The sequence below is a fragment of the Anabrus simplex genome, chromosome 1 (assembly GCF_040414725.1).
Source record: "Anabrus simplex isolate iqAnaSimp1 chromosome 1, ASM4041472v1, whole genome shotgun sequence".
NCBI lineage: Eukaryota > Metazoa > Arthropoda > Insecta > Orthoptera > Tettigoniidae > Anabrus > Anabrus simplex.
Window position 1 is genome coordinate 244,861,556 of NC_090265.1, and position 25,814 is coordinate 244,887,369.

General features: G+C 38.3%; 1 protein-coding gene across 4 annotated transcripts in view; it reads right to left on the reverse strand.

The window, feature by feature from the left end:
- Hmgs (hydroxymethylglutaryl-CoA synthase) overlaps window positions 1-25,814 on the reverse strand; it is a 245,140-nt gene that overhangs the window by 72,276 nt on the left and 147,050 nt on the right. For all 4 annotated transcript variants that reach the window (XM_067141585.1, XM_067141595.1, XM_067141613.2 and 1 more), the window contains exon 5: window positions 23,051-23,209. In XM_067141585.1, coding sequence (XP_066997686.1) covers window positions 23,051-23,209 — 159 coding nt within the window. The remainder of the gene's footprint in view (window positions 1-23,050; window positions 23,210-25,814) is intronic.

Below are 25,814 nucleotides of genomic sequence, written 5' to 3' on the forward strand. Positions count from 1 at the left end.
CAACATGAAATCGAGAAATACAGCTGTATTTAATGTATTAGGGATAGAAATACGACGAAAAGTCATAGGACAAAAGTTGTAGATCTCTCCAAAATGAAACGCCATTTGCTTTCTGACTTGTGATACGACTTACTGATTAGCCACCAATTACACCGAAACAAAGGTCTGCACCGTCGTTAAAATTGCATCCATATTTGGGAATTTTCCTGGGCCAAAAGTTATACATTTGCATAGCTTAGAATATTTCCTCAAAGAAAAGAGTGTCCAGCATTCGGGATTAGCACTCGCATACATACGTGGTAATTAAGGAAGAAAATAATACAGTTTAGTAAGTTGAAATTAATAGAAAATGGATTATAACTGAGGACATCCGGATGATGACAAATATGTAAATATCAAGTGAATGTATTGGAAAATCAAATGCTCCTCAATAAATTATGCCAGTGTGAGTTATTGATATAAGAAAGCGGTAATCGGAGAGAAATTTAGGCGCAGGGATTCTTAGGTAATCAGATAAGAAGATGAATATTTGTGTTATTACTTAAGCTATTCGAGGACGGTTATAACCTCCAATGATATTCCGCCAATATCCCGCAGAATGGCCGATTGACGACTCTCTTGCTTTATACCCAAGGAACAACCACGAATTTAAAGGAATGATGAGGAAAATGGCAATACGTTACTTCCCTGCTGGCAAGCAGTCAGAGACGTTGCCATGGTAACCCATATATTCGTTGTTGGTCTGTCGGTCACTCAATGCAGAGCATGGTATCGGCAGAAAATAGTAAATTTCTCCGTCATTTGAAGAGTAAGGTAAATTATGAACATAACAAAAGTTGTTTATAATGAAAAGACCTTTCACATACGGTCCACAGAGTTTACAGAAAATCAATAGTATAAGAGAAAATGGAGGAAAACCGTTGTGGTTTTCCTATAAAACCCCCGTCTTTTCAATGATTTTAAAATGATATGCATATCGAAACCTTCCACGGGATGAGTATACTTTAAATATGAAGTTTGGTCGAGATCTATCCAGCCGTTTCGACGTGATGGTGGAACAAACAGACACGAAAAGTAAAAACCACCGATTCGGTCTTGAGTTGACCTAAAACGGATAGAAAATTTGGCAAAACAAAAGGAATTACAGACAGCGGACGCCTACAACTTCATTTATAAGATTTGCTTTAAAATTGGCCACCAAACATGTAAAGGGGCACAGTAGTGTTATCAGCTAAATAAGATGAACTATAAGACGAAAACACAAGTTTTTCTTGAATCCAGAAATTTCCTTCGTGCACGACTAATAGCGCAATTATTCTTGTGCAACATTTTAAAGGTTAATAAAGGCCATGGCCACTACCTTCCCAGTCCTAATCCTTTCCCATCCTTGTTAATGTGACATTAAACAACTAGCAAAAAAGAAAAGGATGATCTATTATAGGTTTCAGCTTGTCTGCAGGGGTAAGATTAGAAAAATGGAGCATGTTAGTTAGGTACCTGTCATGCCATTTTTGAGAAAAATTCAGGGTGTAAAACAGGGCATTTGTGGACAGGTTATCCAAAAATTTTCAATGCTGTAAGTAAGAGCACTGTAAGAGTAAGAGTAAACACTGTAAGAGCAAAAAAGCACATAAAATATATCTCGTCCACATTAGTAACACTCCACTTCTGAAGTCTACTGTTCTGAGAAATTGGGTAACTTGTTAAGACCTTAAAAATTAAATAACTGGAAAGGAGGTTCAACCTATTCAATACTCATAAGAAAGAAACGTAGCAATCACATTTCTATTTAAATGGGACCGGTTTCGACCTTAGTCTAGGTCATCATCAGCCATAAAAACATGTAAAATGTTTATGAATGTTGGAGGTCAGTTTCACATTCTGTTAGGCACAAAGACACGACACCACATTCTGTCCTGCACAAAGTCACAACACTACCAATCAACATGCGAAGATCAAAAAGGCTTGAATTCGCAGACGAACGGAACAATGAAATTTTTATCTTTAAATTGTTAAGACCTTCTCGTAATATTCATTCCTAGCCTGCACAATAATTTGAACCAACAAAGAAAGTAAGAACTGCACAGAATTGTACATATGTACAAGGATTGCGGCAAAAGTCATGGCAACTATTTTTTTCTTGAAGATACCAGTCTGATTGGAAAATGTGACATATACAGACGAAAGGACAAGGTGTTAACTACATGCGTGGACAATGAATAGCACTGAAATATTGTAACATACTGATTTATTACGGTTGTATACAGGGCAATATGGCCTTCCCGCTGCAAAAGAATGACAACACAGTACAAATAAAGTTGACATGACAAACCTGGGCCTAAAGACCCTCAAAGTAGTCCCCTGCTACTGACACCACACACTGCCAACAATATGGGAGGCGCTGAATACCATCTGCCTCAGCATTTGCAGCACCATATGTGAATCGGGTCACCTGTTGGCGTACAGCATTAGCAATGTCCTCTCATGTTGCAAACTGCATACCACGTAGTGGTTCCTTAATCTTTCGAATGAGATCAAAATCACAGGGCGAAATGTCGGGAGAGTACAGTGGGTGCTCCAATTCTTCCCATCCTCAACGTCGCAGTAGCTGCCCTACACACTCTGCTTTATGTGGTTTTGCATTGTCTTGCAGGATTAGTGCACTGTCCACAAGATCCAGATGTTTCTCCCAAATGTCACGTTGTACCTGTCACACCAGGAAGTCCCTGTAGTACTGTGCGGTCACTGTTCTGCCATACGGAACAAAGTGGCAAACAATGACACCCCTGACATCATACGCAACGATCACCATCAATTTGATTGGGGAAGGATTCTGATGGACCTTCTGCCTCCTTCTTGATCCAGCATGTTGCCACTCCACGGACTGACGTTGCAGTTCTGATTTGTATGCCCTGGCCCAGAATTCATCAATGGCAATTATTCGTAACAAGAATTGATCACCGTCCTGTTGCCAGAGTGCAATGTGGTCAGAGCATATTGCATAGCGCACCCACCTTTGAACTTCCGTCAGTGAATGTGGTACCCACCGATGTGATTTTGCGCAGTTGCAGCTCATTACGCAATATCCTGTGTTTTTCAATGCCACTTGCCCTCTCTAACTCCAGTAGCTTCTATCGTCTGTCTTCATCCAGGAGCTGCTCGATGACGGCACGTGCCACGTCGGTCTGCACACTGACAAGTCTTCTCGAACGTTGCTCATCACTAGTTGACACACGTCCTAGCTGAAACTTTCCTACCCACCGTGCTACTGTACGGTATGGTAGGGCATTATTCCCAAGGGCTTCCACTAATTCACTGTGACATTCCATTGCATTTCTCTCTTGGAGAACGTCTATTTTGACGTAAGCGTGCTGCTCAACACGGGTTACTTCCATCTCGCAAGACACTCACCAACTGACTGATTTCACAGCCCTCATTGCGCTATCACAGAGGTATCTCTTGTTTTGCATACACACTATGCCTGCAGAACTTCCACACAACACATATACGTTTGTGATCTGTTCACATATCAACAAGAAAAAAATAGTTGCCATGACTTTTGCCCCAATCCTCGTGTGTACATATATATATGGGTAGCACTGGCAGCACTTTATTGTATAACATTTATATACAGGTTCACCACTGACTGGGTTAAATAAGGCAGTGAAGAATTCTATAAAAAGAATCTCCCAGTTTCCACTTCTAGATCATTCCAGGCACCTCTCTGTTGTTAGCTCTTCCAGAAATTATTTCTTCGGAACCATCTCCTACTTTTTTTTCTTTTTTTCTTTCTTTTTTTTTTCTTTTTCTTTTTCTGTTTCATTAGTGGAGGTGGAGGTTAATTCTTGTTGTTATCTTCGTCTTCACTGACGTCACTGTCATTGACCACATTCTCACCGTTGCTCTGCATTGTAAGATCACCAACCACATATTCATTATCACTTCCATTATTCCAAATTTCATAATCAATGTGAGCTAAAAAAATTGCTTTCCTTATAACCAAGGCATCTAGGTTTACACAGCGCAGCCATTTTTGTTGCTGTGTTCAGAGCTACACAGTAAAGATATTTCACTACTTCTAGAACCAAAGCATGTCATGATTACAAGGAAGAAGTCGAATATTTCAGCTTCTACCATCCTTGAATATGGGGCAGACTTAATTTGAACTATTCTGGTGCACCACATATTTTATGGGCTTAGCAAAGTAAGAACTACACTGAATTATATATATATATATGAATAGCACTGGCAGCACTTTATTGTACAACATTTATATACAGGTTCACCACTGACTGGGTTAAATAAGGCAGTGAAGGATTCTATAAGAAGTATCTCCCAGTTTCCACTTCTAGATCATTCCAGGCACCTCTCCATTGTTAATCTCTTCCAGAACCTTCAAACGGGGTGGACCAACTTCCCCACTGCATGCCTCAACAATTAGCCATGGCTATTGTTCTGTTTGCCACAGGCACCCCCTCTCAGCCTTCATTGTCACAGTTTTGTCCACAAGATCTGTCAGTGTATTTTGCAGCTCAGATTTTGGAATAATAAATTCTAAAGAAATTAAAAATATCCTATTTCATGGGTACCGGCACAGATGAGCGCTGAAATCGACTACTCAAATAATCATCTGCAAGATTACATGTCAAGTACTTTTGAAAGTGACTGCACTGTCTGATTTCAATTTTATTATTATTATTTTGAAAATAACTTGAGTATTTATATCTACTGTATTAAGCATATTGTATGGCCATCTGCTTATTTTCCAACACAGTATTACTAGATGTTTGATCAGCAGTGTTGACTCCTGACTTTGTTGTGTTATACAAAGTTATTATTTATGATTTTTTTTTGTTCACAGTGCCAGGTCAGTTGTTATATTATAATCCATTTTCTGCAGAGTCAATGCAATTACATTCTTCTTAATATCATATGAAACCAAAGTAGTACTTTCCTGAAAGTCAAACAAAGATTTTGTTGTTAAAAATACATGAAAAATTTGTGGTTTGGTTTTTGTTGGTTCCAAATAGTGTAATGTTCATATAAGAATTGAGAATCTCATTATCGGTGAGCCAGCATCAACGGCAGTGTTCCTACCTGTGCTGGAAATAACTGAAGTTGAAGTTTCACAATATCACTCGGTTTATTGCTTATTTGAAACTATTTCTCAGGTTGATTGCCTGCAATAATTTCCAAGTTCACTTTATAATACATTATACAATCAACTATAGCAAATATATTTAGTTCATATTTTTCTCTGCTTGTTAGGAATATAGTATCTAAAGAGACATCACTAAAAACTTCCAGCTTTTTATCCAGGGGAGAGTACTTCCTTATGCTGCTAAACTCTCTGGCAGTTATAAACAAAGCAAAATGGCATATAATCTCTCTCTCATATCGGTCAGTCGTCTGTACTGATTTTAGGGCTATTGCCCAGGTGAAAGATGCCCTGTTATTTGTTTAATAGTATTTTCTTAAATGATTTCAAAGGAGTTCTACAGTGTCTGCTTGCCTGCTGATCCACGTTTTCTTGCTCCGAGATCCCGTAATCGACGAAAGATCAACACCTCCATTGCGCTTGCTTCCGGCTGTTGTTCAACGTAGGTTAAGGCCATTTCCAATGCACTTAATCCTTCACTGTGAGTCATTGTTTTCTCCTTTTGCTCTGCAATGCCTTGTTCTTCTTCATCATCATCCTCATTTTCATTAGCATTCACAAAATCAATAATATCAGTGTCAGTTAGTTCAAACAGCTGATCTTGTTCACACTACTTACTCACATCTTGAGTCGTAGCATCCTCACAGCCAGGAATTCAATTCAGTAAGGGCACAATATTTTCCATGTCTTCTTGTACCACCTCCTCTCGATGTTCAACCTCACTCAACAATATGTTCCAAGACCTAGCTAATGTTGTTGTTTCAACTTCTTCCCAAGACTGCACTGTCCAGTATGCCACGTCTTTCATGTTGATTCATTTTAACTTTTCTATCATGTCGTTGCCATTGTCCATTTCCTCTATCAGGGATGAAAGGAGTTTCTGCCGATATTTCCTCTTCAATGTTTCCAGCACACCTTGGTTCATTGGCTGGCATACCGACGTCACATTAGGAGGGAGGAACATGACTTTGATGCCACCACTACTAAGTTGCTCTTCAACTGGGTGTGATGGAGCGTTGTATAGTAGAAGAAAGCTTTTGTAGGGAGATTGTTCGAAGCTAAAAATGTTTCTACATCTGGAACAAACTGTGTAAAAAACCAGTCTTTACAGATGTCAGCAGACATCCAGGCAGCCTTCTGATTTGTGCAATGGACTGGAAGAGCATTAACAGAAGTGTTTCTAAATGCCCTAGGTTTCTTTGCTTTACCGATCATAAGCAATTTTCCTTTTAACTTCCAGGTAACATTACTACAGGCAAGAACAGCAACTCTTTCCTTACTATGCTTGTAGCCAGGTTTCGGCTTGGGCTGCGAGAGGTTTTGATGGCAACATCTTGAAATTTAGCCCAGTCTCATCACAATAAAAAATCCGATCACCGGTTAATCCTTCAACAAGAATTTCTTGAAATTTCTTTTTAAATTTCACAACCTCATTGGATTTAGCTGACAGTTTTTCTCCACAGATATTAAGCTGCCTAATGCTGTACTATTTTTTCACCAAACAAGCCAACCAGCACTGGCTGTAAAATTAGGGCCCCCATCATTAAACTCCTTCTGGAAATGCACTGCCTTTTCTTGCAGAATGGGGCCAGATAATGGCAGGCCCTTTTCACGGTTTTGAGTGAACCAAAGAAACAGTGCTTCACTTACTTTTTCGTACTCACATTTTTTCACTGTTTTTCTAATTTTCAGTGCATTACTTGTTGGTCTGGTAGTGCGCCCTGGTGGGGGTGTGATAAGCATCATACAATTGTAATTTTTTATGGAGGAATATATATTTCATTTTCAGAAGCGAGAAGATCGTATTTTATATATTATAAGTACAGACCAGGCCGAAAGGATGTTGTGAAACCTACCCCAGACTGTTATCTCCACTGAGATTAACAAACACAATGAACAGCAGAATTAGAATTCTCAGAAATTGTGACGGAGGGGAATGAGCGAGGCAAAAAGTGTTGACAAAGTTTCGTAGCCCCGGGCAGAATTGGTAGCGGCAACAACGCATCGGGTCGTGCGGAAAATTCTGAGAAATGACGTAGGGGTATCTCCATGTACTAGCGGGAGTTGAACGCGAGCTTGGCACTTGAAGAAAAAAATATGAGCCTTCCCGGTCTCGTGGTCTATGTGGACCAATAGAAAAATTCATCGACCAGTCGCAGGTACGCCAACTTTGTATTGTAAGAAGCACAAGAAACCTGAACTCCACGGATTAAATTTATAAACGTGAGTTATAAATTCGGAATAAGGTGGAATTTATAAGCCTAACCAAGTAATAAAAGTTATTAAAAGTCACTACTGTAACTGAGGGAGATTGATTGGCGTAATTCTGAGAATTCATGAATGCTATCCGCTGATTGGCTGGAGGCAGGGGACGCCACAATATAGCTCGAAATCCCAGGCCGGGATACGGCAGCTAAATTCGCAAATATATCAATTACCAGCGAACGATATTAGTTGAGAATTGGTATAGAACCTTTGAGAACATAATTACATCATTGAATCCCATATTTAAGCCACGGGCCAAACCGCAAATTGTCGTATGAAGATATCGGGGCTGCGCGTTCTAAGATGACCTCCCGTGAACTCGGAAGAGAGGGGATACAAGTATAAATATGAGGTCGTGGACAAGGACTGACAACTACTTTTGACGAAGTGTTCAGGCTGATACCACGCCTGGGGTGCGTGACAACTTCTGATATTTTGTTCGAGCCGTGATTATGCCAGGGGTGCGTGTGTGTACTTACTCGTGGAGTAGGGTTCGAAGTATTATATTGTTACATAGTACAGTGATTCATGACGTGATGTAGCTCGTATTACAGTCTTGAGCAGTATATTAGTTTTTTTTTGTTGCTAGGGGCTTTACGTCGCGCCGACACACATAGGTTTTATGGCGACGATGGGATAGGAAAGGCTTAGGAGTTGGAAGGAAGCGGCCGTGGCCTTAATTAAGGTACAGCCCCAGCATTTGACTGGTGTGAAAATGGGAAACCACGGAAAACCATTTTCAGGGCTGCCAATAGTGGGATTCGAACCTACTATCTCCCGAATGCAAGCTCACAGCCGCGCGCCTCTACACGCACGGCCAACTTGCCCGGTCAGTATACTAGTATGAAGTGTTTCAAATAGTTACAGGACTCAGTAAAGCATAACTTACGGAGTGTGAGATTCTACTAACAGATTAGGAAGTACGTAACGTGAGAACGGTCACAAGTGTTCGATGTATTTCACCTAGTAAACAGTCGATCATAATTGATACCGGGTCAGCTACGCGAATGTGAGGCGGGAAAATCAAGTGCGTGCCGGGCCGTTTGAAGGTGATATCGAGGTGTCACCAGTTCCTTAGTGCCGGGGAAGGAATGAAGAATATGTGTATGAATTAGGCGGGTCAGATAAAGGCCAGAAGTTTAAAGTTTCAGTTCAGTATTAGTGTTTGTAAATTTGTTAAAATGTTAAAATTTTAAATCTTGAAAATTAATATGTGTAAATCTGAAAAGTGCATTGGATTACTTCTTCAAGCTGGCATGAAAACCAGTAGGATGCAGGGCTAAGACTGGACGGGGCCTGTGCTCCTCGTCCGGCTTAGCAGACTACAAAAAAAGAGATGAGTAACCTTTTGAGATATTTGTAGATTGCTATCGTTAGGGGGAGGAAATCATATTAATTTATCATGTAACTTGATTGTGAAACGAGCCGTTTCTGGCTCATGTAAATTCAGAGATAGATAGACAAAGGGACAAATTAATATGTACATAATTAGATCAAGCACTCATCATAATTTTGATTATTAAATAGAGTAGAGTAGGGTTTATTTGTTCATTCAAGTGCTTGAGTTGTTTGATATGATATGGAGCACGTTTCACATAAAGATAATGTTAATATTCATTTAGAAGTGCTTCCAAAGTGTTTTTCCGGTATCGGAAATTTTATAGATATTAAGGCATGATGTTAAGATAATCCAGAGGTAGGGTTGCCAAGTGATTTAAATTGTTGTGGGACGGAATGCAGTCCATTGATTTGTTTGTAAATATCGCGAAGTTCGCCAGTGGACAAAATAATAATAATCGGTAGAAGTGTCGGAGTAATAAATTAATATTGAGTAATGTGTAAAGGCGTGTTTAACAATAATCTTTGAGAATAAAGGCACAGGCCTAGTTGGATAGAATGATTGCAAATTAAAGTAATTTAAATGTGGAGATAATATGTGGCATGAATATTTTAATTTGGGCAGTGAATCCGATTTTAACACTAATTGTTGATTTAACATTTTTGGACTCCATAATAATCATAAATAATTTTGGTAGAAACGAGATAGGCACTTTGATAATATGGTCATGCTATGTTTGAGGCCCAGAGTGATTTGAGCCAAAAGTTGAGATTTGGAGTTTTGTGGGACAGAAATCCGGCCCGAAATGAAAGTGAATTGTACTGATGTTGATGAAGAAATAGATGGATCTTAAGGCCTACATAGAGGTTGTATTTCTATACCGGTGATATGAGTAGCAGAAGAGAGTCCATGCACCGAGGGTTAATTAATGAAAATGTTTTGAAGAGTTCCGATGAATAAATGGACTTCAAAATGGAAAAGGAAGGAATAATTTAACACTTGCAGAGATTGGAGGTATTTGCCCAACTGCGAGGTGTTATGGGATTTGAGAATTGTCTTAGGAGCATATGGTCTCCATGAATTAACAACAGTACGAAAATAAGGTTGCGGGTCCGAACACTATTATGTCCCGACCGATGTGAATTCGGATCTTGGTGATTTCTGTTTGGGAGAGAACGTATTATAAAGATGGGGAATAAAAATAAAAATTCTTGAAAGGATAATAGTATTAATAATAATATTCCAAGTAAATCATGTCTGGATTGATTAGTGCCAAAATAAATCGGAATTGTAAAAGGGGTTATGCGGTAAACATATATATAGTGGACTACCGTGTAACAAGAGAAATTAATTTTTTTAAATTAATAATAATAATAATAATAATAATAATAATAATAATAATAATAATAATAATAATAATAATTTTTATTATTTTTAATTTATTTTATTATTTCGGATGCTGATGATGAATGATACTAGGGAAGTCAGCTGGCGAATTAACGTAATAATGTCACGTTGTTATGAATAATAAGTTAAGTTAATAGTTGCAAAATGAAGGCAAATCCCTACATCTGGACCATTAGGTTAGAGTCACTTTGTCGTTTCCTTCAACTAACGATTAGCATATCTTGGTTAGGAACCCGGGGAGAGTTTGTAGTTTCCCGGGTTGGTCTCATCTCAATCAAAGTGGAGGCGATAACATGGTCCATGTGATCGCGCCCACTCAGCCAACAGGTAACTGGTCCATGACCAAATGTGGTCATGGTGTTAACGAATGTAAATCTGATACCTTCAGATATCAACGGTTCCACCACCCAAATGGAAGGGTGGTCAAAGGTGATAAATATTATGTAATCATTTTCAGGAATAATTTGCCAAATTACCGGCAAATCAAGGGTCGGATGTTAGGAAAAACATAAAACGGTCCACCTTTTCAATACAAAAATGTTATATTTATTTATAACATGTATTTGCACTTGGAACTAGTTTCGACGCTGTGTTTTCGTCATCATCAGCCAAAATGTGGGAAATAGGCAAGATGTAGGCATTTATATTACACAAGGCGTTACATTAAACAATACACATCTTATAAGGAGATAAAAACAGGGACGAATATAGAAACAAATGAATCGTTGAGAAAACAAAAGTTATACATATTAAAAATAACCTTAACCACATATCTTGCAGTGCGAAAGTGTTCTTCTTGAATGATTCCTGAATATAAAAAAACACACGCGCACACATTTCTGGAGAGCCAGCAGGCAGGACAAAGTAAAGTGAAACCTTAAGAGTTCTTCTGAGAAGAGTTCCTCATTTTTTCTATGTTCCGACTAACTAATGAAGTCTCCCTTGAGTTCCTGATAAACATACATAACAGGAAATTCTCCTTCACTCTCAACAATAGCTCTAAAGACCAATGGTAAAATTTTTATTTTAAATATTGTGCAGAGACGTGAAAGCATGATTTTGAACATGATATAACTCCTTCATATAACCCGTTTTTTTAATACAAGGTGTTGCATTAAATAATACACATCTTACGAGGAGATGAAAACAGGGACGAATGTAGAAACACATGCATCGTTGAGAAGGCAAGTTATACATATTAAAAATAAGCTTAACCACATAACTTGCAGTGCGAAAATATTTGCCTTGAATGATTCCTGAATACAAAACGCGCGCGCACACACTTCTAAAGAGTCAGCAGGCAGGAAAAAGTAAGGTGAAACCTTAAGAGTTCTTCTGAGAAGAGATCATCATTCTTTCTATGATCTGACTAACTAATGAAGTCTCCCTTGAGTTCCTGATAAACATACACAACAGGAAATTAAACAATACACATCTTACAAGGAGATGAAAACAGGGAAAGTTATACATATTAAAAATAACCTTAACCACACATCTTGTAGTGCGAAAATATTCGTCTTGAATGATTCATGAATACAAAACACACGCGCATACATTTCTGAAGAGCCAGCAGGCAGGAAAAAGTAATGTGAAACCTTAAGAGTTCTTCTGAGAAGAGTTCATCATTTTTTATGTTCCGACTAACTAATGAAGTCTCCCTTCAGTTCTTGATAAACATGCACAACAGGAAATCCTCCTTCAATTTCAACAATAGCTATAAAGACCACGGTAAATTTCATTTTTAAATATTGTGCAGAGACGTGAAAGCATGATCTTGAATATAATATAACTCCTTCATTTAACCCAATTTTTTACACAAGGTGTTACATTAAACAATACACATCTTACGAGGAGATAAAAGCAGGGACGAATGTAGAAACAAATGCATCGTTGAGAAAGCCAAAATTATACATATTAAAAATAAGTTTAACCACACAACTTGCAGTGCGAAAATATTTGCCTTGAATGATTCCTGAATAAAAGACGCACGCGCACATATTTCTAAAGAGCCAGCAGGTAGGAAAAAGTAAGGTGAAACCTTAAGAGTTCTTCTGAGAAGAGTTCATCATTCTTTGTATGTTCCGACTAATTAATGAAGTCTCCCTTGAGTTCCTGATAAACATACACAACAGGAAATTCTCCTTAACTCTCAACAATAGCTATAAAAGACCAACGGTAAATTGTATTTTAAATACTGTGCAGAGATGTGGAAGCATGATCTTGAACATGATATAACTTCTTCATTTAACCACCTTTGAAAGTTTCTCTCTATATTACATAGCTTCATTAACACACCATTCTGTAGATGCACAATATAATCTTGTAATCTTCACAGGTCCGGTATTCAGCTCGACAAGAATATAAAATAGGTATTAAGGAATCTTTGTTGAGAGTGTGGAGGTTGACTGTGCCAGTATTCCTTAATACCTATTTTATATTCTTGTCGAGCTGAATACCGGACCTGTGAAGATTACAAGATTATATTGTGCATCTACAGAATGGTGTGTTAATGAAGCTATGTAATATAGAGAGAAACTTTCAAAGGTGGTTAAATGAAGAAGTTATATCATGTTCAAGATCATGCTTCCACATCTCTGCACAGTATTTAAAATACAATTTACCGTTGGTCTTTTATAGCTATTGTTGAGAGTTAAGGAGAATTTCCTGTTGTGTATGTTTATCAGGAACTCAAGGGAGACTTCATTAATTAGTCGGAACATAGAAAGAATGATGAACTCTTCTCAGAAGAACTCTTAAGGTTTCATCTTACTTTTTCCTACCTGCTGGCTCTTTAGAAATATGTGCGCGTGCGTCTTGTATTTAGGAATCATTCAAGGCAAATATTTTCGCACTGCAAGTTGTGTGGTTAAACTTATTTTTAATATGTATAATTTTGGCTTTCTCAACGATGCATTTGTTTCTACATTCGTCCCTGCTTTTATCTCTTCGTAAGATGTGTATTGTTTAATGTAACACCTTGTGTAAAAAATTGGGTTAAATGAAGGAGTTATATTATATTCAAGATCATGCTTTCACGTCTCCGCACAATATTTAAAAATGAAATTTACCGTGGTCTTTATAGCTATTGTTGAAAGTGAAGGAGGATTTCCTGTTGTGCATGTTTATCAAGAACTCAAGGGAGACTTCATTAGTTAGTCGGAACATAAAAAATGATGAACTCTTCTCAGAAGAACTCTTAAGGTTTCACATTACTTTTTCCTGCCTGCTGGCTCTTCAGAAATGTATGCGCGTGTGTTTTGTATTCATGAATCATTCAAGACGAATATTTTCGCACTACAAGATGTGTGGTTAAGGTTATTTTTAATATGTATAACTTTCCCTGTTTTCATCTCCTTGTAAGATGTGTATTGTTTAATTTCCTGTTGTGTATGTTTATCAGGAACTCAAGGGAGACTTCATTAGTTAGTCAGATCATAGAAAGAATGATGATCTCTTCTCAGAAGAACTCTTAAGGTTTCACCTTACTTTTTCCTGCCTGCTGACTCTTTAGAAGTGTGTGCGCGCGCGTTTTGTATTCAGGAATCATTCAAGGCAAATATTTTCGCACTGCAAGTTATGTGGTTAAGCTTATTTTTAATATGTATAACTTGCCTTCTCAACGATGCATGTGTTTCTACATTCGTCCCTGTTTTCATCTCCTCGTAAGATGTGTATTATTTAATGCAACACCTTGTATTAAAAAAACGGGTTATATGAAGGAGTTATATCATGTTCAAAATCATGCTTTCACGTCTCTGCACAATATTTAAAATAAAAATTTTACCGTTGGTCTTTAGAGCTATTGTTGAGAGTGAAGGAGAATTTCCTGTTATGTATGTTTATCAGGAACTCAAGGGAGACTTCATTAGTTAGTCAGAACATAGAAAAAATGAGGAACTCTTCTCAGAAGAACTCTTAAGGTTTCACTTTACTTTGTCCTGCCTGCTGGCTCTCCAGAAATGTGTGCGCGTGTGTTTTTTTATATTCAGGAATCATTCAAGAAGAACACTTTCGCACTGCAAGATATGTGGTTAAGGTTATTTTTAATATGTACAACTTTTGTTTTCTCAACGATTCATTTGTTTCTATATTCGTCCCTGTTTTTATCTCCTTATAAGATGTGTACTGTTTAATGTAACGCCTTGTGTAATATAAATGCCTACATCTTGCCTATTTCCCACATTTTGGCTGATGATGATGCAAACACAGTGTCGAAACTAGTTCCAAGTGCAAATACATGTTATAAATAAATATAACATTTTTGTATTGAAAAGGTGGACCGTTTTAAGTTTTTCCTAACATCCTTTCTCAGTTCAATACGGACAAAATGAAATTCCTATGTTTAAAAAAAAATCAAGGGTCAACAGATTTTGTTGTGTGTAAAAATTATTTGGTTTACTTAAATAAAATGCTCCTTTAGCATTTGCAAGGAAACAGTTCCAGGTTCTTGTTCTTGTAGAATAGTAAACCCTTGGTGACCGTTTAAATATCCATCCCCATTCCTAGAACGGAGCCTTCATAAATTTCCTTTGAACTGAATATATAATTTGTGTGTTTTATGATGAGCCTTAAAGTTAAAGATTAGAGTGTCTCATTCAACCCTGTAGTACTGATTGGATGGCGCCGTTACATTTAGTTTGAGATCTTATATCTAAATATAATTTTTTTAATTGTTTATTAGTTGCGATAGATTCGGACTGTAACACTCCCTGAGATAAATGCTGGTTGGGACTCAGGCTTTGAGCGGGTACAGTAGAACACCACTTTTCAATTTCTTCCCTCTTTCTTTTCCAACCTCCCACTGTAACACATACTTACTTACTTACTTACTGGTCGGCGCTACAGTCCTTGTAGGTCCTTGGCCTCCTTTATCACCTGCCTCCATTCATCTCGGTCCTCAGCTTTTCTTCTCCAACGTTTAACTCCTAACTTTCTAAGGTCATCCTCAACATCATCAATCCATCTTTTCCTGGGTCTTCCTCTCCTCCTCCTTCCATCAAGTTTCCCTATAAACACCTTTTTAACGGTGCAGGTTTCTGCCATTCTCTGAACATGACCGGCCCACCTAATTCTTCCCTGCTTCATTTTAGTAACAATATCTGGCTGGCCAAACAGTCCTTGCAGCTCTACATTTGTCCTCATTCTCCACCCATCCTGCTCTCTTACTGCACCGAATATCTTTCTCAATATCTTCCTTTCCCACCGTAATAGCCACTGTTCTTCTCTGGAGGTCATCACCCAGCATTCTGATCCATACATAACTATTGGTCTTAGTACTGTTGTGTATATTTTAATTTTTGTATTCCTGCTGACATTCCTGGATTTAAACATATTTTGCAAGGCGTAAAAGCATCGGTTTCCACTTGTTATCCTCTCCTGTATTTCCACGGAGGTTTTATTGTCCTCTGTTATTATAGAGCCTAGATATTTGAAAGATGTGACTCCTTGATATTCCTTCCCATTTAATCTTACTGGGGTCCTTCCTCTTACTCCCTCTGTATCTCCCATCTTCATATATTTTGTTTTGTTTATATTCACTTCTAGTCCTAGGTCCCGTGCTTTCTCTTCTAATACTGAGTAGCTCTCTTCAAGAGCTCTTTCATTTCTTGCAATTATTGCTACATCATCAGCATATGCTATCACTTGTACTAATCTGTTCAAAATGGTTCCCCCTGGGTTGATGGGCAATTGACGGATTACTTTTTCCAATGCTAGGTTAAAAAGCAGTGTGGAAAGTACATCTCCCTGTCTTAGTCCTCTCTCCACTAAAAACTCCTCTGACAGATCTTGCTCCACTCTCACCTTGCATACTGTTGTTTTCAAAGTCATTTCTGTTAATCTAATCAATTTCCTTGGGATTCCAAATTCTTTCATAATCTTGTAAATTTTACTCCTATCTAGACTGTCATATGCCTGTTTAAAATCCACATACAGCTGATGTAGCTGTTTTTCATATTCATAAAATTTCTCCAGCACTTGTCGTAATATAAATATCTGATCCAGAGTAGAGCGATGTTTTCTAAAACCTGCTTGGTAATCCCCTAATATTCTTTCCATCCATAATTCCAATCTTAAGGCTAGTACCTTACCAAAAACCTTGTACGTTCCATCCAGCAAGGTGATCCCTCGATAATTTCCACATACTGCCTTATCTCCCTTTTTATGTATTGGGTAAATTATACCCAATGTCCAATCCTTGGGTATTTCCTCCTCTGTCCAAACCTCCTTAATCAATTCATAAACAGCCTTTTCTATTCCCTCTCACCCATATCTCAACAGCTCTGACTCCATTCCATCTTTACCTGGGGCTCTATTCTTTAATGCATTAATTGCAGCTTTGACCTCCTCTAAGTCTGGCTGTTTTACTGATTCCTCTTCCAATTCTCTTTCTTCCCCATCAACATTTATATTTTCCTCCTCTCTATCATCTTCATTATTTCCATTGAGTAACTCGTAAAAATACTCCTGCCATCTTCCAAGCACTTTGCTTTTATCACCCAGAAGGTTTCCATCTTTATCCTTGAAGAAAACAGCTCTTGGTTGAAATCCTCTCTTAAGGTCTTTTGTTCTTTCATAGAACTTTCGTACCTCGTTTCTATCCTTCATTTCATCCAGTTCTTCGATTCTCTTTCTTTCAAAAGCTCTTTTCTTATATTTACATATCTTATCTGCTGTTCTTCGTTTCTCTCTATACTCTTCTACTGTTTGTCTTGTTCACCTTTGAAGCATTCTGTTCCTAGCATCATTCCTCTCTTGGATTAATGTTGAACATTCCTCATCAAACCATTCTGCTCTCTTTACCAATTTCTTCTTTCCCAGGGTACTATCTGCAACTTTACTGATAGTTGTTTTCAGTATCTCCCATTTATCTTCCACTTCTCCTTTCTCCCATAATTCCCTTTTTATTTCCAAAGATTCAGCCATTTTCTTTTTGTATTTCTCTTGCAATTCCTCATTTTTTAGACCTTCAATATTGTGCTTTGCCTTCCTTGTTACTTTTTCCGTTCTTGCCAAATCTATTTTTTGTCTGTACTTGACTCTAACAAGATAGTGGTCTGTATCTGCATCAGTACCTCTGCAGCTTCTAACTTCCATAATATCTGATGCATGTCGACTGTCTATGATAACATGGTCTATCTGATTTCTTGTCACACCATCTGGTGAAATCCAGGTCTCCTTGTGAATGCCAAGTACTTTCAATTATCATCTGCTTTCCACTCACAAAATCAATCAATCTCAATTCGTTATCATTACTTACTTCATGCAGGCTTTCCTTCCCTACTAAGTGTTTGTACACCTCTTCTCTTCCAATTTTTGCATTTAAATCTCCAAGGATAATTTTCACATCATGCCTTTGAACTTTATTAATTTCTTCCTCCAATTTAGTATAAAATGCATCTTTCTTCTCATCTTCTGCCTCCTCAGTAGGGGCGTACACACAAAACACAGTTACGTTGAAGAATTTTGCCCTAATTCTCACAGAGCACATCCTATCATTGATTGGAGTAAAGTTGATCACGCATTGCTTTACCGACTTATGTATGAGGAATCCTGTGCCATTACTGCCTGCTTTTTCTCCACTGTACATCAAGATATGTTGTCCAGACGACATCATCATCCCTTGCCCTTTCCATCTAAGTTCCTGTAGAGCTGCTATTTTCACTCCATACTTATCCATTTCATTCCTTAATTCTTTCAACTTGCCAGGTCTCTTCAATGTCTTAACATTCCACGTTGCTAATATAATATCCTTTTTCCTTCTCTTTAGCCATTTTTCTCGCCGGTTCGTCACCAAGTTTTCCAGTCCTGCTTTATTCATTCTTAAGGTATCCGTAACAGTTGTTTTTTTATGAGGTAGGGGAGTTAACCCTACGCTCAACCCCCAACCTGGAGGACCAGGGTATCACTCTTAGTCTGGATCATCACCTTAGACCTGTCCGGCTTGGGTGGCCCTACCAGGAGCAGATGCTCCCACCGGCATAGCTCTAAGGATCATTTGACCACGCAAGCCTCCAATAAACACCCGGCAAAATATATTTTGCCTTCGTCAAGGTGGTGATACCTTCGGGAGGCACTGTAACACATCCAACACCATAATCTGAAGCCACTTTTTGAAGAGTTTCCCCTTTGTCCAGTCTCTTTAATGCACTCAACTTGTCTTCCATAGAAACAATCACTTTCTTCCGTTTACTTGCCATACTCACAGAGGATATGAAAACTATAACATCCGCACCCAACCAATACTACAATGAACAATGACTGAAGACATGTTGCACCTGTCCTTGAGAAAGAAAAAAAAAGCAGACCTACCGCCAGCGGTCAGGCCAGTGCTTGTCCCACGGTCGTACCCTCCACACCGGGTCTCCCTGAATTTAGTCTCCACCAAATGTTCAAATTAAGTCTACCAGTGTCGGATAACACGGAATGTCGGATAAGTGAACGTCGGATGAGCGAAACTCTACTGTATATAAAATAAGATATTTTTCTGTACATTGCTCAGAATTTAAAAAGGATGGTATTTATGTATCAGTCGTGTCCACAGTAACAAGGAAATGTACTTTTTAATTTTCCGTAATTTCTGTCTGTCTGTATGTATGTACACGCATCACGACAAAACGACCACAGTGAATTTAATGAAAATTGGTATGCAAAGTCAGGGAATAAGTCACTACAATCTAGGCCATAAATAATTTTATTCACGCTGAGCGAAATGATAGTTTAGGGGAAAGCCTAAAACTTAATTATCAAATATTTATGTTATTAGTGGTGATATCTTAATGAAAATCGGTATGCAAAGTCAGGGTAATAAGTCGATATAATCTAAGCCATAAATAATTGTATTCATGCTGAAAAAAATGGTGGTTTAGGGGAAGGCCTAGAATTTAATGTAAAATATTTATGTTACTCATGGTTCTATCTTAATAAAAATCGGCATGAAAATTTGGGGAATAAGTTGCTATAATCTAAGCCATAAATAATTTTATTCACGCTGAATGAACTGGTAGTTTAGGGGAAGGCCCAAAATTTAATTCTCAAATATTTATTTTATTAGTGGTCGTATGGATAAATACTACATAACTAAAGTTATATAGAATTAAATTTCAGATCATTTATGTCTTATACATTGTTACCATACCGGCTATGTTAACAGAGATATTCATTAATTTGGATATTTGTTGCTAAGTCCATAACAGCACCGAGTCACGAGGAAATGGGTAAACTGAATTTAATGAAAATCAGTATGTAAAGTCAGAGAATATGGAACTACAGTCTATGTTATAAATAATTTTTATAAGGCGCCCTGATATCACAGAGTTGAAAGAAAATTAAATGTGAAGGCCTACAATATAGGTAGAAAGCTCGTAAAATTGATGAACAATAACATTACATTGACCATTGTTTGTTGTGATGTGCTTTGTGTCTTCTGTTGCCACTCATCTCCAATAGATAGGATTACTGCTTCGTACTGAGTATTTTTTTAAATTTGCCTTACGTCGTACCGACACAGATAGGTCTTATGGCGACGATGGGATAGGAAAGTGCTAGGAGTGTGAAGGAAGCGGCCTTGGCCTTACGGGACAGCAACAGGATTTGCCTGGTGTGAAAATGGGAAACCAAAGAATACCATCCTCAGGGCTGTCGACAGTGGGGTTTGAATCCACTATGTCCCGGATGCAAGCTCACAGCTGTGCACCCCTAACCACAAGGCCAACTCGCCTGGTCGTACCGAGTGTAACAGCCTGCCTGAATATTGGCTGAAACTAGCTGGGGAGTTAGATCTCTCTCTTTAGCATGCCATTGCTTTCCTCTGGTTCATAAATTTTCTGATACTACTGATACGTAACACACTGATTAATCATAGCATTTCAGCTATTCAATCCTTACTCTGAGGCACTGACTGGAATGAGCAGCGTGGATTAACGGAGAAATGGCAGAGGAGTGTTCACAGCTATCTGCGGCCTAGTCATCCCAGCTCTGGAACTTCGGACTGTTAGATCGGCACCGTAGTACTGTTTGTTAAAAGTGAGAAAATGTGCGTTTTTTTAATTTGATCGAGTATTTTATATGGTAACATTGCTTTTAATCACTACATTCCTACTGATGTTTTTGTAATGACTTATGTTGACTTCAGTTAGGAAAACTACAAACACAGTCTTTGAGAATCCCGTAGCAAAGCATGGGTACATCAGCTAGTCTATCATATATCTCCCTTGGTACATTATTCCAACCCCTAATTCCTTTTCCTATACAAAAATATTCATCCTCTTATATTTCAACTTTATCTTCATATTGTGAACTTTCCTACTTTTTTGAAACTCCATTAAAGCTTATTTGTCTACTAATGTCATTCCATGCCATCTCTCCACTTTTAGTATTTGTTATTATTTTGTATGGCAAAGAAAAGGATGAGTGAATAATTACAGACCTGCTTAAATAGCTGATGTGTTATAATTAGGGCCTGGATTTTTAGGTGGCATAAACCTTCACTTTAGGTTTTTTGAATTCTTCAAATAGGTTATTTTAGGTACTATTTCACAAAAGTTTACATTGTCATATTCATAAAAATACACAAAGAATACACTGATCTCTTTCCTTTGTTAGTTATTTTTTGGCATTGCAATAAATAACAACGTACATACCCAAATTGTCAGGCGTAAATGATTTCCTGTAGTCACGTAACACATTCTTATATGACGAAAAAGTTCTTTCAAGGGAACGTGACATCATTGGAACGTATTACACAGATGCTAATGCAGCAGGTTGTAGGGGTAATTTTTCTGAATACTTTTCACCCTGTAATACTGAATTGATGACTTTCATATCTTCAAAACCAGGATTGCGTTAAAGAATCTTCTGCAGCTTCGAAGAACATGCCACTCCCAATGTCCCAGGTATTTCTCTTCTGGAAACATTGCCAATGATATCCAGGGAATCTTTGAGTGGCAAGGTTGCACCTTCCAACTGGAGAATAGCTTCTGGTATAAAACAAAAATGTGTCTTAATATATGCTAGGGAAGCGACGAGTGTCGGGCACTCGAGCGATTTCTTGGCCTTTGCGATGCAGGAAGATTCTGTTTCATCCAAGTCATTGACGACATTTTTAATTTCTTCTAGGTGCTCAACATAGTAAATAGCAGCAGACAGCCAAGTTCCCCAGCTGGAACTATACAGCAATTACGGTTAGAAAATATTTCAGGAAGCAGTCACCACACACTCTGCAGGCTGTACTCTCTATGAACGACTGGAGACGAACCTGTTTACGTTCCTCCTGACCTATCAGATGCATCAAGGAGCCACCAGATATAACATATGTAGTGGGAAGCATGGGATGTGCTGCATTTAACGGTAGTTACATGAACTACCACCGTCCTACTGCTTGTAATTGCGGTGGAAATAATTTTACAATGCAGGGAAAATAACATTCTTTATTTGAAGAAGATAAAACAGCTATTTAGGTTATTTTAGGTGTCAACCCCTCATTTAGGTTTTTTTAGGTGCAATGAAATTCACATATTCTGCTCCAGGAAGTGTGAAACGTACAAATATATCAAAATTTGTGAATTAAATAGCGAGGAAAAAAATAGGTTAAAACCTAAAAATCCGGGCCCTAGTTATAATTAAACATCAGGCACAAAAACTACAATCAAGAAATCTTCAGGGCAACACATCCAGTGAGGATATCCAGATGGCAGCTTTGTCGGTGGCTCTGTGTATCTCCTCTATGACCCCTTGAACTTAGGTAATGGACATTCCATTACCACATGATAGATAGTTTGTGGCATATTCCCACACACCCAATAGGGATATACAGCTTTATTCCATTTATGAAGCCAAAATTGAAAACCAAATGATGGAATATGTGCAAGCAAAGTACAAAAAATGTTGCAGGAGTGTCCAGAGACATGCCCAGGGAGGTTGGAGGGGGAGGAGAGGATGTGGTGATGCTGGTGTTTGTTGTTTTAAGAGGAAGTACAACCAGGTAACCATCCTCCATCCTCTGCGGGGAATAAAGTTTTGGAATAAAACTGGATTACGGCAAGAAAGTATGCTGTCACCACTATTATTCATAATGGTTATGGACAAAAGTGTGAGGGAGAAGAGGGAGCAGATGGTAATGCTGCTTGCAGATGATACTGTGGTGTGGAGAGCAAACAGAGAGGAAGTACAAGTACAGCTCGACATGTAGAGTGAGATCACTGAAAATTATAGAATGAAAATCAGCGTGGAAAAGAGTAAGACAATGATGTTGACCAGAGGAGAAAGGGAAGGGAATTAAAACATCAATGGATAAACCCTTGACACTGTGGATAGCTTCAAGTACTTGGAAAGGAAACCTGATGCAGGATGCAGGGCTGGGCATGCAGATCAGTAAAAGGATTGAAAAGGAAAATGCATTCTATTAGGAGCGTGAGAAACCTGGTGTGGAGGAAGGAAGTACCAATGACATATACAGCAGAAACCTGGGCAACACTAATGAAAAGACAGGAGAATACAATCCAAGCCAGTGAAATGAAATTTTTAAGAAGTATGATAGGAAAGACAAGGAAGGACAGAGTAAGAAATGAAGATGAGAGGAAGGAAATCGAAGTGGAAAAGCTTTACTACAAAAGGGAGAGGGATAAATTTAGATGGTTTGGACATGTTAAGACAATAGAAGAGGGAAGGATGCTGAATAGGATGATGGAGAGCCAGATAGCTGAAATAAGAGAATAGAAATAAACAGGTTGTTTGAATTACTCAAGCATTTACAATTTATAATTTGATCTCAATGGATAGCATACACAAATCTGTTGTATTCCCAGAACTCACTCTTATCGCCATAACTCACTTACCCACCATCATACTTATTCTCTCCTAAATATAAAAAATAACATACTTACCATACAGCTTTCTTGATTTTTTGCAATATAGCTGATAACAATGATCCAAGGCACTTAAGTAACATTGAATTGACAATTTCCCATCCACCGTAGGATATTCTGAAGATAAATCTGGCTTATAAAAGTCATAAGCATGCCGCATGTAACTTGCCCGAACACCTGTAATCAATTCAATCTAAGTAGCAGAATTTAAATAATTACAAATTGGTGATAGATCAACTGAAATATGTTAACAATTTATTAACAGCCAACAGTACCAAGTCAATTCAAAGTACCACATCAGCCTAATACATAAATAAATGACAATAACATGCTTCAAAATTCTTAAAGCAACCACTTATGCATCACCAGAGATAAGAATGAAAGAATGAAAGCTGGACAACGATTTTAATTTTGACATCGTCAATGTGATTCATTTAATAATAATAATTGTACCGGGCGGTACACCTCTACTCTGTTTATTTAAAAGTTGCGCCAGTTGAAACTCCTCTTCTGGAGGAAGTCCGAACTTTATCTACACTATTAATCTACTAATTTCTCAGAAGATGTCACCACGTGGAAAATTTTGAGTTTTTGAACTATGTCACTTTTGATGTGTTTTTGTTTCGCTTGAAGTAAGAAGTGTGAACTTTCTCTTCTAGAGGACACTACTGAAGATCAACAATAGTGCGACCTAGTGTGGAGTCAAAGAACTATTTTGTTGGAGAAAATTTTATTTCAAAAGTTTGTTTCTTGTTAAATTTCTTTCTGTTATTGTTTAAGTTGGCTGTATACCCCTCTTGTTCCCCTTGTTTTGGATCTAGCCAACCCCGAATTTCCTTAATTAATTTTCCACCAATAATGTGTTTCTTCTTCATCTGGGTAGGGGTTTCTTTTCCCGAACCAATAAAAATTTTGTGGGAGGGTGTTTTCTTTCCCCTAACGCCTAGAAACTTCCGCGAGAGTATATAAACTGCTGATTTTGGGGTCTCCGGGCCACTTCTGTTCCATCTTTCAGTGTATTAAGTACATAGCAGGAGGCGGGAAGCGCCTCTTTCTTCTTCAGCCGTTCAACACCAGGTAATGGCCTATTAATAACTTCTTTTCTTGCTAGGTCGGCAGTTTAACACTCGCGGCGGGTTCGAAGCATTTCCATCATGTAACCTTTTCCTAATATGTAATTACTCTTTTCATCTTTTTCTTGTAAAGCTACATATTGGGATAGAGAGTGCTAACCCTCTCGAGCTCCCACTCACATTTGTTTTGAGGTGAACTTATTTTCTCAAACTATTCTTCGTTTATGTAATGTAAAGTGTTCTTCTCTAAGTCACCTCTGTAGTATGGGATTAGCCCTTGCGTTAGTGGCCCAGAGCCAGATTAGGTTTTAAAAAACAAGGTGTATTAGGAGTGCAAGTTCGCCTCCTCTCAAATTGTTATTTTAGAGGTCATGTAATCAACCTTCTTTTCATGTAATAGACCTCCGTAGTTTGGGTATTTTACCCCTGTAAATACGTCCTTAGAGGACAGCTTGAAGGTAGAGTTTGGTGTGGCCTTGTGATAGGCTTACAATTTTGAGAGCGGATTGCTCTTTGAAATTTGTTTCTGTATGCCTCGTGCAGGCTTTATGTGTAATGTTTGGAGCCAGTGCTCCTGGGCATGAATGGGGTTTTCTGCCCCTTGGCTAAAATTTTTTTTGGAGTAAGGCGGGGCTGATTGCCCAAGAGTTATGAAGTAAGGGCACTGAGCCCGAACCCAGTAATATTGTACCTACTTTTTTGCTACTCTGTACCTGTTATGATTGTTATCTCTTGTTTTTGAAAAGAAAATATAACCTAGTTAAATTTTAAATTAATTTTACCTTGCACGTTAATTTCGTAGCTTGAAACCCATTCACACCCGCACCTTCTTTCACCTCTACCTACCACGGATATATCCGTAACAAGTGGTAGCAGAGCGTGGTTGAATGGGTCTCAATTTAGCCCCTTTTGACGGCTAAACATTGCTTTAATTCGAACTCTAACAATTTTCTCAGTTGCTGGAATTTTTTGAGTTTTTCAAAATTGTTCTGTCATCATGCCCGGCCCTCGCGATGTTCTCCTCCTTAACTACTTGCGCAAAGAGGAGTTGATATATGAGTTAACTATCAGAAACGTTCAATCTGGAGGCACGGTTGCAATAGATACTAACAAGCTTAGAGAGTCCCTTGATTTGCCCATTTCCATCCCCAATTTGGGAGAGAAAGAAATTGATGACTCTCTTTCCACGATTGTCGAGAATATTACTGGGCTAGCATCGGTAGTCAGCTTTTTTGATGAAAACGATCCATCTCCTAATCAAATTAAGCGTGTGCAAGGCAGGCTGTATCACTTTGCAAATAGAGTTAATGATCTGTTGTCTCTAAAGGTGAATGACGTTCAGAGGAAGGACGCTAATACGCTCCTTGAAACTATTTCTGAATTGTCTAATAAGGTCACTCAATTGCTAACCGGCGAAGCTCCTCCCAAAACTGATCAACCCGCCGCGGTGAATGTAGGTAACGAGGAAGAGCCTCCTCAGGGAGAAGTCAATAGGATAACCGTTGCTGCTCAAACTATCTCTGCCTCATCGAACAACGAATCTGAACGCCGTGCGTCATTGAGTAACATCCGCTCTGAATTAACTTCTTTGCCATTGAAACCTTTAACGACTATGTCACCTGGGTTCAGCAGCTTGCCTCATCCATTGGCAATGTTGCTTAGAGGTATCTCTAAGTTTTCCGTCAACACCACCAGTGACGTAATTTCAT